The sequence below is a fragment of the Artibeus jamaicensis genome, unplaced genomic scaffold (genome assembly GCF_021234435.1).
Source record: "Artibeus jamaicensis isolate MK-2021 breed Jamaican fruit bat unplaced genomic scaffold, CSHL_Jam_final contig_797, whole genome shotgun sequence".
NCBI classification, from domain to species: Eukaryota; Metazoa; Chordata; class Mammalia; order Chiroptera; family Phyllostomidae; genus Artibeus; species Artibeus jamaicensis.
Genome location: NW_026521977.1, coordinates 27,080,606 through 27,099,497, shown reverse-complemented (window position 1 = coordinate 27,099,497; position 18,892 = coordinate 27,080,606). Strand labels below are relative to the sequence as shown.

The following is an 18,892-nucleotide window of genomic DNA, read 5'->3' as shown; positions in this document are numbered from 1 at the left end:
TTAGGGAAGTGGGTTTTGGAGAAAAAACAAACAGCTAATCCCTTGGCAGAGGCTTTTAAAAGGGCAGAATGCTCAGAGGCATGTGAGTGTCTCAGACACGGAGCCCAGGAGTCAGTCTCGGGACCCTCCCAAGGAACAGAGGAAGTCATTCCGAAGAACTAAATGGCTGTGCAGGGGCCTCTCTGGTGAGCTTCCAACAGAACAGCCACGCCCCGGAGATGGAAGGAGGCATTGTTACAGAGATGGAATCGGAAATGGGAAGCACGTTGGGATGAAGCCCTGAAGGACCAGGGCCCAGGAAAGGCCTTCCAGAACAATCCACAAGGGGCCTCCGGACACAGGTCTGGCTGTGCGCACCAGACATCCCTAACAGCAGCTCCTTGAACAACTTAGAAGTTTGTCTTCCACATCAAATCCTGAGCTGTGGTGGCAGCTCTGGTCCAGGGAGTTGTCAGCGGCCTTGTCTCCTCTCTTGATACTCTGATATCCTAGGGGGACACCCTTGTCTGCAAGGTCAGAGGTGTCTGTCACCAAAGCTGCATTCCAGCCAGGAAGAAAGGAGGAAAGGTAGGCACAGTGCTTTCTCTTAAGGATGTGACTCAGTTGTACAAATTACATCTGCTTACCTCCCTTCGACCAGGAGTTGGTCACATGGCCTAGCTGCAAGGGAGTCTGGGAAGGGCAGCCTTTGCCTGGTGGTCATGGGCCCTATAAAGCCCCTCTTTCCAAGGAAGAAGGGGTGAGTAGAATATGGGGACAGCCAGCAGTCTGCCACTGTATAGGGACTCTGTGGTCCAGAGAGTGTGTCCTGGCCAGGGTGACATCACAGCCTGTAACTGCCTCCATATCATGCAGCCTCTCCTCACAGCAGATGCCCAACCCAAAGGGTGGCCTCCCCTCCCCAATTCTTCAGTGACCTGATCCCTGGGCCCTGGTTTCCTTCTTGCTGTCTCTCCCCTTCTGTGCAGGGGGCAGGTCTGTGTGGGGCAGAGGAACTTGGCTCTGGGGTCCGTTTGTACCCTTGATAAGGGCAGGTGCAGGGGATGGTGGTACTGAGTTTGAGGGACAAAGCTGAGGCTGGGAAGAGACTCACCAGATGGCTGGTGTCAGGCCACAGCTCAACTGTCCCCTCCTGTGGGACTCTAACAGGCCTGCCAGGAGGCTTCTACCCCCGTCCCTCCTAGGCCTTCATCTGGTTTTATTTCCTTCACACTGATTGGTGCCATGTGAAATGATCACTTTTGGTCTGTTTGCTGCTTGTGTATCACCTGCGTCCTCTAACTAAACCAGGAGCCCCACAGGGACGGGGCCTGTCTCCTGCCCACGGCGGGGTCCCTTGCATCTGGAACTCTCCTGTGAGTCCTCATTAATGGCCTAATCCAGCAGGAAGCATGGGCAATGGGCTCCGTCTGCCCTCATTCTGCCCACTCCCCTGGGTCTCCCACATACACTGAGGGGTGGGGGGCTCGCCACCAGGGGACCTTGTGTCACACAGGAAGGGAGAGAGATTCTTCTGGAACTGAGGTGAAGTCCTAGGGTTGTAAGAGAAGCAGAAAGTCTAGGAGCTCCCCTGACCTTATTCCTGTGGGGCCAGGAGGTACCTCCGCATAGCAAATGTGAGCTGCCCCCTAAATAGAGGAGGGGCCCCCACTGGGTGGTTCTAGTTCTGGCTCCCAAACTATGTCCTACCCACCCTTCGACCCCAGCCAAGACCCACTCCTCAGGCCTGTGCCATGTCTGAGCCATCCGCCACCTTCGTCCTTCCCCCTTTGGCTCTCAGGAGCCTGGGTGGCGCTTCATTGGCTTCTGTTCAGTCCCACATCTCGGCCAACAGTCCTGTGGGATCCCAGAGGGCCTTCGGCCCCTCCGGGACAAGGCTGCCGCACCCCCCCACCCCCGCTCTGGCCAGCCATGTGCCCCTGCCTGGGGCAGCGGGGCCTATACCTGCTTGTTCAGGAACAGGTCCCTTCCCAGGAGGCATTCCTCCCTGCTCAGCAGGACCCCGTCCCGAGTCTGGGGCTCTCTCCGGCAGCAGGCCTCGGGTACCTCGTCACTGTCCAGGGTCAGGAGTCGGAAAACTGATGCAAGCTTGAAGTCCTCAGGCCCGCTGACGCCACAGCAACCAAACTGGGAGGAGAGCAAAGGGGAGAGTCTGCTGGGCGGGAGCTGGCCCTGTGGGGCAGAGGTGGGCAGACGGCCTCTCAAGGCCACGGTGAGGAAGCATGGTGGAATGGAGTTCAGAGCGGGTGTGGGCTGGCTACCTCCCCTCCAGCATCCCGCTCCATCCGTGTGACCCTGGGCAAGTCCCTCAGCTTCTCTGAGCTTCCAGTGTCCTCATCTGTCAGACGGGGGTGCTGGTAACAATTCCTGCCTTACCAGGAACTTCGTGCTCAGTGAACAGTTGCTACGATTGCCGTCACTGGTGATGACAGCTGCTGGAGGATTCAAGGCCGGGGTGGCCACCAGGTTTCATCCGAGTGTGGACTGTGACTGAGGGGCAGCGGTTGTCGGGACGCTGTGTGTGTGTATGATTCCCAGGCAAGCCCGGGCTTGGGGGTCAGCGCCCTGGTGGATCCCAGGCACGTGAGCAGAGGGGGCTCTGGGGGCTGGACATCTGCAACCCTGGGCATCATGGCTGTGAAATCCCATAGCATCCTGGGTGTACAGGGGCTGTCACTCACTGTGATCATGACCGAGTTCCAGGTGGCAGAGAAGACGTCTGTGTCGTTGTTGCCCTGATAATGCTTGGTGAGCTCCTTGGTGAAGAATTCACGGGTGAGCTGGGGGCAGAGGGAGAAGGGGGTTGAGACCCCCACCCGGCTGCTCGGTGCTGCCCCTGCCCCTCCCTGGCCTCTCCACCTGTCAGCTTTGGGGTGGGTCCCTTAACCCCACCTCAGAGGCTGTGGCCTGCCCGCATCGTGGGGTCACTCATGTGAAAAGTCTACACACACCCCCAGGCAACCCCGAGGCCAGGGCATGCTGGGAACCTTGCTTTGCCCGGCAGCTCTTCTCAGGCAGGGGGCTAACACGAGGTGGGGGCTTGCCCTCACGCCACCCCCTTCGCCCCGAGCTGTGCCTCGGACAGAGCGAAGCGGTTGCCTGGAGAAACTCAGTATGGAGCAGGTAGTCCCTGCACATCTAGTTTCCAGAGATGTCCCTGGAAGCTGCTCCTACCCTCAAAACATTCTCCAGAGGTCTCACCATCCTCTGGCTGCAGTGAGAGGGTGGGGTCCTGGGAGGTGCCCCGCGGAGGGGGACCCTCTGGGCACCCTTCTCTGCTGCCTCCTCTTCCCCTCTGGGCAACGACAGCTCATCTGCTCACCACCCAGGGCCAGCTTGTGTCTCCTGCCCCCCCCCTCGCCCCTCTTGGTTTCCGGGCCACCTTGGGCTGGTGCCTGGCCCTCCTAGTCTCAGGAGAGAGCTTGGAACCCCCGGTGGCTGGAGCCCCTGAAGTAAGATGGCTTGTGGTGACAAGTGGCCCACCCTGGACACGGGCCAGCACCTCAGCTACTTGTCACACATTCCAGGGCGTAGGGGACAGCCTCCCTGACTACCCTCGGACTGTCCAATGACTAGTGCCGTGCCCTTTCCTGGCAAGATGTGGAACAGAAGATTCCAGAACCAGGTGTGTGAGGGCACTAGATGTTGGGGAAGTGAGACCCTGATGCTAACCTTCTGGAAAAGCCCTCATGAGGAAGAGGCTCACGGGGTCACGATTTGGGCTGAAAGTGGTGGAGGAGACCTTTCGAGGGTGGGATTGACCGGCATGGTGGCCACCGATCCCTCACAGGTGGCAGGGAGCCAGTGTGCGTGGGGCCCAGTACGTACATTTTCCCTGAAGATGAAGGCCAGGATGGCCGCCGAGAGCTCTGCCAAGAAGATGATCAGGATGAACAGGAAGAACTGCAAAGAGAGGGGGCGGGCTCTGAGTCCCGGGGGCGGGGCAGGGGGCCGGAGGCCCTTCTGTTTTTAACAGTGAAATGATTTTGTAAACAAGATTGGCTGGCACTTTTCATAATGAGCATGCCAGCCATCCGTCTTGGAGGCCAGCAAGGTCGCAACACAAACACAGAAAAAGTAAACAGACAAAACAAGCCTTCGGTGCACACGGCAGCCCGCAGCCGAGGCCTCATCTGGACAGCGCGGCCTGGCCCCCTGGAGGGGACGGCCGTCCACGGTCAGAGCTGTGGGAATCCTGGCTCCGCCCCAGCCCCTCCCCCTGCTGCAGCCTCTGCTCCCCACGGGAGGTGCGAAGGTGATACTGATCTTCAGCCACAGTAAGTAATGCAGCAAGATTGGAGGGAAGGGGGCGTGTCCATCAAAATGTGGAAACCCAGGGACCGGGAGTTTGAACCTAACGAAGCCCCTCTGCTCCCCCACTGCTTTCCTGATGCTCCCCAAGTCCCCCACGATGACCCTGGTCTTGGGGCCTCCTCTGCCGGGAAGGCCACTCTCTGCCTCACCCACCGGCAGGTTTAGTCCAGGATGCTCTCCCCTTGAGAAGCCTTTCCCATCTCCCCGCCCCCCACACCCCATCACAGTGCCCCACAGAGATGTCCCCACAAGGTCCCTGATGTAAGCACAGAGGCTGTGATTCAGCAAGCCTCTCCCCGTGCCCGGACGGCACAGACATCGATGGGCTCGTGGCTATCAGAAGAGGGAAGGCAGCCAGCAGTGACTGACTCGCCGTCATGGCCTTGCTGTACGCTACATCTCAGGCCTGCTTTGTCACGGGCATTGATTTGCATGAGAGCTGGTGGCAGAAGAAAGAGGAAATGGCTATGCCTTTGTTACTGAGCATGGCTGGTGCCTTTGGCATGGACGGCCTGAGATGGTCTCAGAGTTGTCACCCGACCGGAGACTGCCAGCAGGGGACCCAATCCCCAGCGCACTCAGATGGGTTTTAACACACCCACCCTCCCAGATGCCTTGGCCAGCTGTCTTGGGTCATGGTCCCCAGAGGACCAGGCCACACTGGATGTGCCCAGCACAGAAGTGAGCAAAGGGCCCTGGGCTTAGTGCCATGGCGCCCCTGCCCACCTTGCCTTGCTTTGTGTGACTTGGGACAATCGCTGGAGCCCTGCCTGGCCTCTATTTCCTCGTCAGTAAAATGAGGACGGAGCAGCCACTTCCGGGGCCACGTGGGGAACAGTGAAGTAATGGGTGTGACAGTGTCCTGCACGTCACCAGAGAGGCTGAGCTGAGCTGGTCGTCGAGGCTCTAACAAGACTACATGAAGCACGGAAGCCGGCCCAGGGGCTGGGGGGGGACCCGTGAGGCCCCAGTGCCCTGCTCCAGTGACACTGGCTGACGACACCCTCGGTGTCTGTCCCGCACCATTTCTTCTGGTCAGAAGAGTTTCTGTCACTTCTTCTTCACCTCGGGAACAGCCCCAGCACGTTCCCTCCCTGAGTTTTCAGCATGAACGGCACTGCCCCCGTAGAGGTCTGTCCGGGGGTCCCTGCAAATCGCTCGGGCTACAGACCACCTTTGGGGAGACCACCGGGATGGGTTGCAAAATGACCCACTGCGGATGTGGGCATGGAAACAGCTCCTCGACCTGGCAGAGGGTTTGGTGTTGACTCTTTTAAACGCCCAAACTCAAGAACCAGCCCTGGCCTGAACAGGTCAGCCCGCCCAAGGCGCGGATCTGTCACTCCTGGTCCCAGACCGTCGTCTTCCGCCACAGCAGTCCCGCCTGGTTTAAGCTGCCCCAGCACAGGCTTTGGCCTCCAAGAGGCTTCTTCAGCCACGGAGCCCAGCACTGGTCTCCAGCCTGGGGGAGGGGAGGACTGCTCCAAAGGTGGGCGGCCCCGAGACTCCAGGGCCACGCCTTCTGCCCGCCCCTTGCACAGTGCCGCGCTGCCTCCTCTGTCTGAGGAGTGTGCTTCACGACTAACGTGTCAGCAACTCTGCTGAACTTCCCAGAGAGGTCTGCTTCTAACAGGTCAGCCTTGCTGGGGTCAGCTGTGCAGGGTGCCCTTGGACTGAGCCTGGGGTTGGGCAGAGTTCCCCAACCAGAGGGGACTGTGACAGAGTGCCTCCTGGGCCCCTGGCCGTATACCTGCAGTCCATTCCAACACCCCTGTGGCCCCTCCCCCATGCACGGGTTGGTTCTGGGGCCGAGTGAGTGATGTGCTGGTCACTTCTGTGGCCTCTCTTCCCCGACAGTGATGGAGGCCCCTGGCGGGGCTCCTGGCACTTCCATTTGCCTGGTGATGGATGGTCATCGGGCCGTTTCCACGGGAGCCCCCCCCTGCCCTGCGCCTTCTCCGTGGCGTCGCTGGCAGTCCTGGGGCTGGCAGAGAGCGGCCTCAGAAACCGTCTCCATCCTTGGTGACGTGATTCAGCTGGCTCTCACTATCGATCAGCGTGGCTTGGACAGTTATAAACTATGGATGAGACTGAGCTCTGGCCTCATGCGCTCATCGCTCTGGGAGCGTGTACCACGCAGGATGACCCAGCACAGCTGCAGTGAGCCGACGCAGGCCGAGCTGCTCACGCAGGGCTGGTGCGAGGCAGGAGCCCTGCAGAGGGCGGCTCCGAACCAGGAGGAAGTTCCCCTAATCTGGGCCTTTCCCAGGGTTTGTTTGCCTTGGGTTCATCTAACCTCAGTCCCTCTGCCCACGGGCGCATTTGCCAGTAGTTCCTGAGCATTACATTTACAACACTTTGCACAGGACGGGAAAATTAACGAAGGGGTGGCAACTGCTGTTTTGCCTCCGGGAAGCGTTTCCAGACTCTTCTAACCCATCTGCCTACAGGCACATCTGCTTCCAGCCCTCATTTCTAATAAATATTTACCAAATTTACATATTTCATGTGCCGTTCAGCCCATGGATCTCTTTTAAATATACTCATCTCTTTTTGCTGTTCTCATTTCCAATTTGCATGCCTTTTGTTACAAACTGTTTTCTAAAAACTGGAGTCAAATAACTGGGCCAAAAGAATTCCTTGAACTACTCAGAGGTGAGCAACCAGGAACGAGGGCTGCCACAGAGTGTCGTCAGCAGGCTGGAATTGTCCTGTTGCGTGTGAAAATGCTGTAAAAATCCATCAACAGGAGTGTTTGAAAAATGTATCTTCAAAAAAATGGATCCTTAGGCGATGTGGTCATTCAGCTCATTGTCCCCGGGGTTAGTGTCGGCGGGACCCCGTGGGTGTCAGCCTTGGAGCCAGAGAAGGGAGGCTCAGGTAACCTCCACCCCAGAACCCCCTTTTCCCGCAGGCCTTCGAGCCGGGGCTCCGGAGGATGCTGGGGTGCTCCTTCTTGGCCCCTCTCAGGACAAGTCTCCCTCCTTCACGACAGGCTGAGGAAGGGGTCTCAGGCTTTCCTGAGGCCCCCAGCATCCAGCAGGGGGAGACACAGTGCCCCTCTGCCGCTGGAATCCCCACACAGCCAGGTCCAGGTTAGAAGAGAAAGTGCTTCTTCTTATTTTTTAGGACATGAGTCTCTTTGAAAGCCTTCTGGAAGCTGTGGTGTCTCTCCCCAGAAACATGCATGTGCATACAATATACACACACACCCACACAGCCCACATGTGTTAGCCACACACATGCAGGCCCTGACGGAATATCTCACACATAATTTCATGTGAATTTTGAACCACTTGAGCCCATGCCAGGGTAGCAGCCCCTGGCCCAGCCCTGGTCTGAGGGAGAGCAGACTTGTGCCCAGGGGTCGCCTGGCTTTGACCTGCACTGTGACCTCAAGCTTGTCTGTGCTGGGTATGAGAAAGGGAAGGAGAGGGGCGGGATGGGGAGGGAAGGAGGGAGGAGAAAAAAGGAAACATGGGAGGAATAAAGAGAAAGAGGCAGGAAGACCGCACAGAGAGGCAAGGAGCATTCAGTAGGGACAGAAGCTCAGAGGCCAGGAGAAGGGCCAAGACAGTGAGACAGAGACAGAGGCGGAGGAAAAACAAGCAGAGAAAGGGAGCGATGGAGAGATGAGACTGAAGAGAGAAAAAAAGGCAGCAAAGGGTGGCAGGGGGCTACTTGAAGGTTTGGTGGGCTGGCCATGGCCACGGCCAGGACTTGACTCTCTCTCCAGGGACTTGGGGTGAACCTCATCCTGGGCCTCCATCTCCTCCTAAGCACTGAGAGTGATGTCCTCGTCCAGCTGGCGGGCTCGGAGGGAACCACTTAGCTCGCAGCCTCCCCAGCCCAGAGCTCCAGCCTGGCTTCCTGTCTTGGCTTCAGAGATGAGCCCATTAACAATAGATGAGCCCTGGGGGTTGATGTGGTGGTGGTGGGGGCTCCGGGTGGGGAAAGAGGTTCGGTGTGTCCTGAGAACCCATACCCCTCCCCTTTTAAAGTCTCCTGGGGCTCCCCAAGCCCAGGTTTCTTCCCTTGCACCATCTGACACGGCAGAGAGTTTCCACCAGAGGGCGCCCACATGTTTCTTTGTTTCTCAATGAAAAGTTTGCAGCCGTACATGCTTGCTGAGAGCCAGAGACCCAAGGCTGGGCGTTGCACATTTCACGGCTGACTTCATTTCTCTCTGTGGTGTGGGGCACCTCATTGTGATACGAATCAGGGCCGTCTCGTGTGCTCTAATTTTAGGAGGAGGCACTGTGCCGCTCTCTGCCTCCTGAAGTGCTAGGTACTGGCTCGTGGGCCCGAGCAGACCGGGAAGCCTTGCAGGCAAGTCGTCCGGATGACCGGCCCAGACCTTCCTGTTGCGGAACTCCCCACCCACCCGCTCACTAGTCCACACACACACTTCTCTCCGCAAGGCTGTTTTTAACTTAACCCATAGCAGCGCTGGGCTCAACTCACAAGTTCTACTAGCCCTGGGGACCCACAGGACCCCTCAGGGAAAGAAGACCCATCCACCCAGGCCAGGAGGGTCAGCAGAAGCCCAAAGGGCCACTGGTCACGGGAAATACAACAGACCAGAGAAACGGGACATCTACCCCTTGTCTCACTTGCTCTCACCTCCCGCTAAGCTTGTGGGCTCCCTGCTTAACGATCAAAGACAGGGAGGCTCAGAGAAGTTAAGACACTAGGTGGGAGTCATAGCCTTAGGGGACAGAATGGGGTGCATGCTCACCCTAGGCCTGCCTGTCCCCTGCCCAGGAGGGGACAGCCACTCTTGTCCCCTGATGCATCTTCAGCACCCAGTGAACTATGGGGCTCAAAGTACCTGTTCAAGGACCACTCGTTTAATGAATAAAGGACCTTCAGAGTCGTATTAGTTCTGTTTTAGAACTGGAAAAGCAAAAGGTGAATGATTTATCCAATAGCTATCTTAGTTCTTTCACCAGGAATTATAGATCTGAGTTCTTAAAAGCAAACAAGTAGAACAGCATCAGGGTCACTGTTCTCCGCTGACCGTGCCTTGGAGAAGCCTGGCTGTTCAGACCCAGAGGTCAGGCCCCTCCCCACCTGGGGGCAGCTTCCCCATGCAGGAGGCTTGGGCCCAGCCCAGAGAGAATGCTCCGGAAGCTGGGGCTGCAAGTACAAATGGGAAAGGTTGGTGGCCCTCCTACCTGGGCTCAGACCTCAGTGTGACTCCCCTGCAGTGTAGGCCCTGGGCCTCCACCTCCCACCTCGGGGCGCCCCTGGGTGGGGTGGGGGACGGCAGTACTCACAAACAGCAGCAGACACTTGTTCTCCCGGATGGCCCCGCAGCAGCCCAGGAAGCCGAGCAGAAAAAGTAGGCCCCCCATGGCCAGGATGATGTAGGCGCCCGTGATGAGCAAGGGGTTGGCGGCCACGATCTCTCGGAAGCCCGTGGGGTCCACCATGACCCAGATGCCGAGGCCCAGCAGACAGGCCCCACCCAGCTGCTCGCCGGCCCAGGCAGCAGGGAGGAGAAGAAATGGGCAGACACGGAGGTGAGATGTTAGACTCTCCACACGCACACACACACACACACACACACACCCCCCTGAGCGAGGCCCTGGCAGAGGTGGTGAGCCTGAACCGGGCGGGGACTCCGTGTGCTGCAGGAGCCCGTGTCCCCGCACCGCCTGTCATTGCTGTGAGTCTTCCCACCCATGGACCGTAAGAGCAGCTCGCCTCCTCTGAACCCAGCCTCTGACCCCGGCCCCGCTCTGCCTGCTGGGAAACCATATCACGGGGAGTTTATTGGCCAGGTTTAGATTCTCCTTACATGTCACAGCTGCAGGAGTACGAGGTCACCTAGTCCAACCCTCGGACGCCGCACTGAGCCCCAGAGGTGGCCACCGACCTGCTGAAGGCCACATGGCCATTTCGGGGCAGAACCCGCCCGGGTGAATCCCTGGCCTCCCAGACTCCAGCTCCAAACACACACTCCCAGAGCCTCCGTGACAGGCACCGACTCCGACACTGCGCTGGTGCCCTGTCAGGGACAGGAGGGCAGACAAGCCATCCCCTCGGTCCCCAACAGGAGCTCTCAGTCAGGTGGGTGCCCCACTCTCAAATCTGCACCTCGCAAGTCTCCGTGTTTATGTCCCCACCTGCACGGCCCACCTCCCCTGCCTAACTCATTTTGGAGAGAGGCAGCGCAGGCCAGAGGGGGGGGGGCTGTGCTACTTATCAGCTGTGTGACCTTGGGTAAGTGGCTTAACCTCTCTGAACTTTTTAGCTTCCTTGTGGTTAAAAAAAGATCCAAATCCCCACCTCCCAAGGTGGCCTGAGGAAGAAAGGACAGGGTGGGTGTGAATGTACTCAGCAGGTTTTAATAAATTGCTCTTCCATTTGTCCGGGGCGCAGACAAGCACTGGAAGCGGACCGGATGCAGGTGAGCCAGTTCGGCATTGCTGGGTTTTGAAGGCTGTAAAGTGTTTGGGGTCGCAGTGTGGTAGGGGGAACGGCAGATGGTGGCTGAGAGCAAACTGCCGAGCTCTGGCTTGGCTGAGAGGGGACTGGAAGCTGCGGGGCAGAGCTGCGCAGTTCGGGGTTAAAAATCGTATTTTAGGTACAGCTGGGGCAGAGAGGCCTGAGGGACCCAGCAGTGGGGGATAAAGGGAAAACCAGCAGAGACGGCCAATGACAGAGGCTACAATTTTGCCCTCTGTCACTGGTGTCCTTAACAACCTCCAGTGGAGCCTGTGCCCCGCCCCACGGCTGTTGGAGGTTTGGGGGTTCACAACTGTGTGCTGAGGGCTGCTGCAGGGAGGGCTTGTGTAAGGACTGAGCTGCACAGGTGGCCCTGCCCCTTTTCAGGTGGGGACCCTGGGGTTGGCCTGAGGTCACTAGCTTGGAAGTCTGGTCTAGAATTCAAATCTGTCAGGCTCCTTTCTCTCCAGAATGCTGGGCCCAGAGAGGGGATCCGGGACAGCTGCTGACATGTGTAGAAAACAGATGGAGACAGAGTCAGCCTTGACCAGAAAGGGGCCTCTTCCTCACAGTGACCCTACCCTGGAGGACATTAGTGGACGTTTATATATTCATCCAGGTCTTGGAGGTCAAAAGTTCAGGTGGGGTCAGGAAAGCCTTTAGGGACTCAAGACGCCAGGGGCCTGACTCTCTCCTACGAAAGGCCACGGCTCTGGCCCCCGGTGGGTTGCCAGCAGGTGGGCTGTGCGGTGGCACCCTGGGCTGGCCACCCGAGCAGTCACGGAGGGAACCCATAGGTTGGGCAGGGTCGGAGCTCAGCTACCGAGTACAGACAGGTCGCAGGCACTTCCTAATCGTGCTGAATTAAAACAAACAAACAAACCCAAAAACACCTGTTGAGGTGGGTGATGAGGGGATGAAGACACTGAGGTTCAGAGAGGTGAAGTGTGTTTCAGATCACATAGCTGGTAAGACGCAAAGCTTGGCCTTGAATCCAGGTCTCCTAGTCCCAAAGAGGGTTCTGGTTCCCTCAGGTCCCCCCTGAGCTCTGCTGTCTGTAATGCTCTGGGGTTGGGGCTAGGCGGGTGCCCGCTGCTGCCCTCTGGTCACCCTGTGTCCTCCTTTCCCCCAGGCCCTACCAGGGGTCAGATCCTAAGACAGTGGCCAGGACTGAGGCCCTTACCCTTTGTCAAGGAGCTGGACCATCCTGGATCCGTACAAAATGTCTCTCCTAGGATGGTGGGCTACTTGGAGCGGGGTGAGCACTGCTGGGGGCCCCCCGCCCAGAAAACCCTGGCTGGGCAGGTAGATCTGCTTCTTGCGCTGGTCCCTGTCCCCACCCTGGGGATGCAGCCCGAGTGACTGTTTCCAAGCAGCAGCCAGCTCTGCCCCCTCGGCAGAGGCCTGGGAGCCCCCCAGGTGTGTTTCAGGGATACTCACAAATATGAAGAAATTGAAAACAAACATCAGGTACTTCATGCAGCTCAGACAGTCGCCTTCCATGATGCTCCACCTGCAAAGCAGCAAGGCTCCTCAGTCCTTGCACTGGGGGACCCGGCCCAGAAAGAACCCCTCTCCCGTCTCCTCCACGGTGGGGGCAGGTCCCAGCCTGCCCCAGTAGTGGGAGGGGAAGAGGGAAGCCCGCAACATCTCCTCTCCCAGGGAAGGCACTTTGCCCTGTGGAGCCAGTTAGGAGTGAGAACTCAGCATGCCTGAGTTTAAGCTCATGGCTACCATTCATTTGCTGTGTGGCCTTGGGCAAATTACTTTACCTCTCTGAGTCTTGTTCTAACTTGAAAATGGAAATTAAAACCAGAACCTTCCTCCCAAGCAGTGCTGTGAGGACGGATTGAAATGAAGCAGTAAGATGCTTAGCATGACACCCGGCAGGTGGCAAGGCCTCAGTGATGCTACTTGATATCACTTGACGCCTGAGGTGAGCCTTCCATTTGGCAGATGAGTGACTGAGACTCGGAGCCTTGAGAGACTCGCCAAGGTCACGAATCCGGATAGGACCCGGGCCGGACACACTTCTCACCACCGTGCACTGCCTCCAGCCCGCAGGAATGCCCAGCGAGGAGGGGCGCTGCAGGGAAAAGAGATGAGGGCTCCCAGCTGGGGGCCCAAGTCCTGCTCCTGGGGCCAGTCCCTCCCACACCCTGACTACCTCCAGCACGACACCTCCAGCATGCCACCCCCTCCAGAGCTCAGCGAGTCACAGAATACGATTCTATTCAGCTGACATTTATTGTACATCAACTGGAAGCCAGGCGCTGGGGCTTGAAGTTGATGAGATGCAGCCCCTCTGGAGAATCCCTCCCTCCCCGGCCCTGGGAGGATCGGAAAGCATCTGCTGTTATGAGTCAGACCTCAAGGTGCATAAGGCATGTTCATATTCAATATTCGATGTTTTCACACCTTCTTCATGGCAGCCCTGGAGAGATGGGTGGGGCCAGGAGGACCTACCCTTGCCCTCATTCCAGGCCCCACCCTCCTGGCAGCCAGTGGGAGGGCGGAGATTCGGTGGGGACCCAGGGGAACGGCTGGCCTGCTGTCTGGCTAGCATCTCTTCTGCATGGTCCACGCTAGTGCCCATCAGGTGTCAAATGACTTGACCACCACCCCCAAGCCCAGGCTCCTCCTCTGTCGGGCTCAGCCATGGAGGCATCCTCAGCCCCAGTGAGACGCTGAGCAGACGGCAGGGGCTGGGCTCCGGAGTCCCCCCACTCTGCCCATCCAGGCGAAGCTCCTCTCCAAGGTAGGGTCCAGTTTCCAGTGGGCTCTAGCAATTTGGCAGTGAAGGGACATGATGAATGTGCCGGCTCATGAACAGGCTCCCACGCTCATTAGAGACTGCACTGATGGGGAGGCTTGCGGAGTGCGGGACTCTCAGACGAGCGCAATGAAAGGAGGCGTGTCTCCTGGGAAGAGCCTGCACAACCTCAAAAGTGAGGCAGGCAGGAAACGGGTGATGTGAGCTGGACGCTGGATGGAGATAGGGACCTGGGTCCCAGCTCCAGGGCCAGGTGGGCGACAGAAAGGGCGCTTGGTGCCTGACAGTGGGTCACATCCGGATCTGGCAGGCTCAGCGGCCGGCCTGGGGCAACTGCATGCACCTGAGTTTCCTTGTCTTTAAAATTAGTGTAAAAATAACACTTTCCAGACAATGCATGGAAAATATTGAGCACAGGGCTTGGCACGTGGTAGCTGATAAGAGCAACAGGGAGTGACAGCTGGCCTACCCTGAGTTCCTACTATGTGCCAAGAAACATGCGCTATCTCCTTCCTCATTAGGCTCCAAGATACAGGTAATATCATTTTTCAGGTGAGAGAAATGAGGCTCAGAGGGGTGGAATCACTTATCTGGGGCCACACAGCATGGAAATGCCTAAGGCAGCATTTGAACCCAGGTCTGTCTTATTCTGGAACCATAATTCTAACTCACCATTTTCAGTGAATGCTAATTCCTTGCCCCATTCACCCACTGCCCAAAATTCAGACCTGTCTTCCTACCTCCTATTCCCATTCATTTCCCACTGTCCAGCGCAAAGGGCCTCCTGGGCCATTATCTACTGCAGGGATGGTCAAAAGACCAATGTCTGCTTGCTCTACTCCCCACAAGGGGTTTCCCCTCATGGGGACACGTCTACAGCCAAATGGCCGGATAAGATTGACAGACACATAGACTCTCCAATCCCTACTTGGATCTGGCTCTTAGCCCCACCTACCCACAGAGCCTTTTGGAAGTTAGCATCACCATAGTTCCCTCATTTACCTCTTAAGAGAGTAGGGATACTGACAACGTCTGGAAGGTGGGCTAAGAAGACATTTGAGACCATGAAGTTCAAGGGCTTAGTTTTTTCTTGAAAGAGATGTTCAAAAGGCACTTATGAAGGAGATTGGGGGCCTCTCTGCTACATGGGAATGGCACACCCTCCCTGGGACCAGGGGCAAAAGGCCCACTGAGATCCTCCCATTCCTGGAGCCCGCAGGGCCTGCGAAGGGAGAGTATCAGTGTGGGTGGGGGCTGCAGAGTCAGGCTGGACCTGGAGCCCCCACCTCCCGGGACAAACCACATGACCTCTCTGGGCCTTTGTGCTGGCCTCCTTGGCACATTGTATGGACTTGGGATTAAATGACAGCTCCTCACGCCAGGCCTGACGGGTGGTGGCTCTGTTCCCTCTTTCCTCCCCGCTGCCTCGTCCAGAGCGGCTCTTCCACCTGCCCTTCCAGGCACCCACCAGATACCTCAGCTGCGGTTCTGTGTCAGGAGAGGTGAGGACTCTGGTGCCAAGGACTTCTGAATGTGAGCGCAATGGTTCTCAAACTGGGTTCCTGGAGACTACACACATCCTAAAGCTATTTTCAGGATATCAGATATCTCAGAAATTCCCCCCTTGCCACCGGCCAGGTAAATGTCTTGGTTTTAGGGCAACTAAGTCACCCCAGGGTGGGCGCCCTGTTTCTTGAGTTATTCAGATGCTCTGGCCACCAGGTATGTATGACTTTGCAGTACAAAAGCTAAGGAGAAACTTGAACACATTCTTAATAAGTGACTCAGTGAAGGCAGGGCTGTTTAGTAATAGAACCCTCTACATCTTGGGGTTCAGAGGGATGAAATACGGGAGTGAGCTTCATAGGCAGCCTCGACTTCACGTGACTTCAACTCCCCACGTGCAACTGGAACTCGTGCAGGAGGGCAGTTTAGTGCTGTGTCCCAGCTGCCCTTCCACGTAGGCATCGGCCCCAGGGCGGGCGGGGTGGGGACCCTGCACCTGCGCTGTGCATCTCATGGTCTCAAGGCTCCTGTGCCTGTCACAGTGTCCCCGCACCTGGGCACACGAGGCTTCTGGGCTTGCAGGTGGATGTTTTCCCCCCAGACACAACCGACTGTTTCTTGTCTTAAACACAAAACCGGTGTTTAAGAGCTTTAGGAGGATTTACAGGGGAACTTGGCTTGACACCCACTAGTGTGGGTGCTGGTTTAGAGCCCAGCCCTTATGTGACTTATGTCGTCTGCACTCCGGTGACCGAAGTCCCTGGTCAGCAAAAGTCAGGGCAGCACTGATCCGGGCCAACACCCTCACTTTGAGGCTGAGGAAGGGCAAGCGGGTTTGGCCAAGTCACAAACCAGTTAGCGAGGGACGTGAAGGAGACTGGAGCCTGGTTTCCGGAAGCCCAGGCCCCGCCCCTGGAAACGCTGTGAACTGGAGGTTTTCCTTACTTCATCTGGTAGCGCACGTCTTCCTCTGTGAGGACGCACGCTTCGTAAAGGCGTGGGCCGGCTGGTTTACGGCCGTGTCCCCAGTATCTAGAGCAGGGCCAGGTACACAGTGGGGCCTCAGTTAATATGTCTGAATGCATGAATGAATGAATGGTCAGAAAAGAACAAAGACAAAAGAGGGCCAGCAAATCGGAGAAATAGACAAAGGCAAGTCAGAGAGTGGAACAGATGGAAAAAGACAGGGAAAGAGAGACAGACAGCAAGGAGGGACACAGGGAGAGACAGACTGACAGACAGCTTCGGGGGAGCGAGGTGGCCTGAGGGCGCACAGTGAGGGGGAAGCAACTGCTGACTTGTCACCTGGGCGGTTCTTTGGGCGTAAGCAGGACGGACTCTCCTGGTCAGAGGGGCTGCTGTATATTTCTTTTATTGGCCCAGCTTGTCCTATAAGAGAAAATATTCAATTACTATAGGAAGTTATTAAAGAACAGCCACGTTCATGAAGCTGCTTATGAAAACCCACCCTGCAGGTACAAACTCGGGACAAGTGCCCTGCTAATTTGGGTCCATTAGGAAGAACAAAAAGCCCTCGGCACCTGGGTGCCCCCATCGGGGAGGCCTGTGTGGGGTGCCTGCCTCTGCCCAGATGGCAGCTCTAGGTGCCCTTGCTGGGAACCTCACCCTCCAAAGAGCTGCAGTCTCTGGCATGGCTTCCTTGCTGCATGTGACTGACGAACTGGGAGGAGACAGTGGCGTGGGTGGCCCACACACCTGAATGTCACCTGACACCAGTGGGGCCCTTACATCAAATCCCCTCCCCAGGAACCGTGCCTCCACATAAGGAGAGAGAAATTTGGTGTTGGAAACAGCTCCTTAGCTTTGCGTAAGGATTTGCCAGAAGGGCCCTTCGGAGAGTCAGCTCCCAGCAGTGGGAAATGAAGGTTTGGTTTCAGCAGCCAAATGGGCCCAGGCGGAGAGTCCTGTTCTACTACACTTCTGGGGAGTTCCACAGCGGGTCCTGCTCACACAGTAGGCTGGAGGACAAGTTCTAGAAAGAAATCGGAGGCCGGGGGGGAGCTTGGGCTGCCGTGTGGAGGAAGGGGAGGGTTGCTGGGTCTCAGGAGCCGATTCCGATTCCTTTTTCCCATCATGTCATCCCACACTCGCTGCATCACACTTCCGCACGGCCTGGACGCACCTGCCTGGGCCTCGCCCCTTGAGACCCTTGGAAAGTCGCTATTGTCCCTGAGATGTAGGTTCTCCTCTGAAAACTGTGAAGCTCAGTTTTGAAGCCAAAGGTAGTTACAGGAATTCATGATGTGAAATGAATTGATATTTTATATCATGTCACTTCATTCACATAAAATGAAGTGATATGATATGAAAACACTTGGAAGCCTGCAAAGCACAGTTGCCATGGACGGCTATTACTACCAGCATCGTCACATATTGGAGATAAGTGGATGCTCAATCCACATTCACTAGTTGTCAGTGGAGGTGAACGTGGAGAGAAGCATGGACATATGGCTTACCCGGGGTTGGGAGAAACATCTTCCCATTAAATGGCCCCAAATTCAAGTTAATTCTTATGGCCCTGTGATAAGAAGCTAATAATAACATTTACCATGTACCAGACTAAGCTAAGAATGTCTCCTGTGTTCTCTTACATAATCCTCACCCAGGAGGTGGGTGCATTACCTCGTTTTATAGATGAGGAAACCGAGGCTCAGGGACTGTGAGGAACTGGCTTTATTCCCATGGTTAGTGAGACATGGCCATGATTTAGGCCCAAGTTTGCTGGTCTCCAAAGCAGGGCTCCTGGTAAAACACCAGTCTGCGGACATGGTGCCAAGGACAGGACACCAGAAGGAGTGAGTGTTATGTGTTAGTCCCTAAAGTCTCCAACTCAGGGATGCTCTGTCCTGAATCGGGCAGAAAGGCAGAGTCCCAGGGAGCCAGCTAGCATCCTCCCTGGTGCCAGCTAGAGGCCTCTGCAGGGTGGCTGGATCCTGCCATCCGTCGACAGATGGGAGCCCTGAGGCCCAGAAAGGGGCAGAGATGGGCGAGGTCACGCAGCGCCTCAGGGTTCTCCTCTCCAGGCCCCTGCGAGGGCCAGACAGCTTTATTAGTCTTGCTCCTCCCACTGCCCCAGATGGCGCCTCAATCCCATCTGTACAGAGCGGGCCCTGGGGGTGGTTTCTGATTAAGGAGAACAGCTCAGTTCATAAATCACTCCTTTACTTTCACTGCCCCCAGCCCCTGGGCATGCTTTCTGGAGAGAGAGAAAAGAAGGCAGGTGGACATGAGCCATGGGAGAAGCCCCCCATCAGAGGAAGTAAATGTAAGTCTGGGCTGCTGTAGAGTGAGAAATGTGCTGTACACGCCCCTGCCAGGTGAGGCCGCTGTGGTGCAGGACCCGCCTGACCTCCAAAAACCAGGGCTCCAACCTCAGGGGCTCTGCCCTGACAAGCTAGGGGACCTGGGCCACCCTCTCCAGCCCCTGAGCCTGTGTTTCCTCATCTCTGTCGTGGGGATTCTCGGTCTAACTCCCAGGGTCACCGGGAGACATGAAGATGAGGAAGGTGAAAGCACTTTGGCAGCTGCACATCCAGTTCCTTCCTTCCTGTGTGTGCCAGAGGCCTACTAGTGCCGGCCCTGGGCTTGGTCCAAGGCGCGGAGACCAAGGACTCACCTGGTGAGAACCAATAACCTGGTACTTGGGGAGCAGCGTTAACGACCACACCAACCAAGTGCTCTGGGCGTGTCCAGCAACAGAGAAATGAGAGCAGAGGGGCAGACTGGAGGCTGGGGAGGCCTGCGTGCGGGGGGGGGGGGGGGGGGGGGGGCAGGGCAGGACCAACATCCATTCATTGGGCCTCAATGAGGATACACCGTGCCAAG

The 18,892-nt window shown here is 57.0% G+C and overlaps 1 protein-coding gene across 7 annotated transcripts in view; it reads right to left on the bottom strand.

Annotated features, from left to right (window-relative positions):
• The window catches only part of TSPAN18 (tetraspanin 18), a 158,598-nt gene that overhangs the window by 6,567 nt on the left and 133,139 nt on the right, over window positions 1–18,892 (bottom strand). For all 7 annotated transcript variants that reach the window (XM_053673035.1, XM_053673034.1, XM_053673038.1 and 4 more), the window contains 6 exons: window positions 16,352–16,435; window positions 12,208–12,280; window positions 9,594–9,788; window positions 3,829–3,903; window positions 2,682–2,780; window positions 1,945–2,127 (listed from right to left, as the gene is read on the bottom strand). In XM_053673035.1, the coding sequence (XP_053529010.1) occupies window positions 1,945–2,127; window positions 2,682–2,780; window positions 3,829–3,903; window positions 9,594–9,788; window positions 12,208–12,270 (615 nt within the window). In that variant the 5' untranslated portion in view covers window positions 12,271–12,280; window positions 16,352–16,435. The remainder of the gene's footprint in view (window positions 1–1,944; window positions 2,128–2,681; window positions 2,781–3,828; window positions 3,904–9,593; window positions 9,789–12,207; window positions 12,281–16,351; window positions 16,436–18,892) is intronic.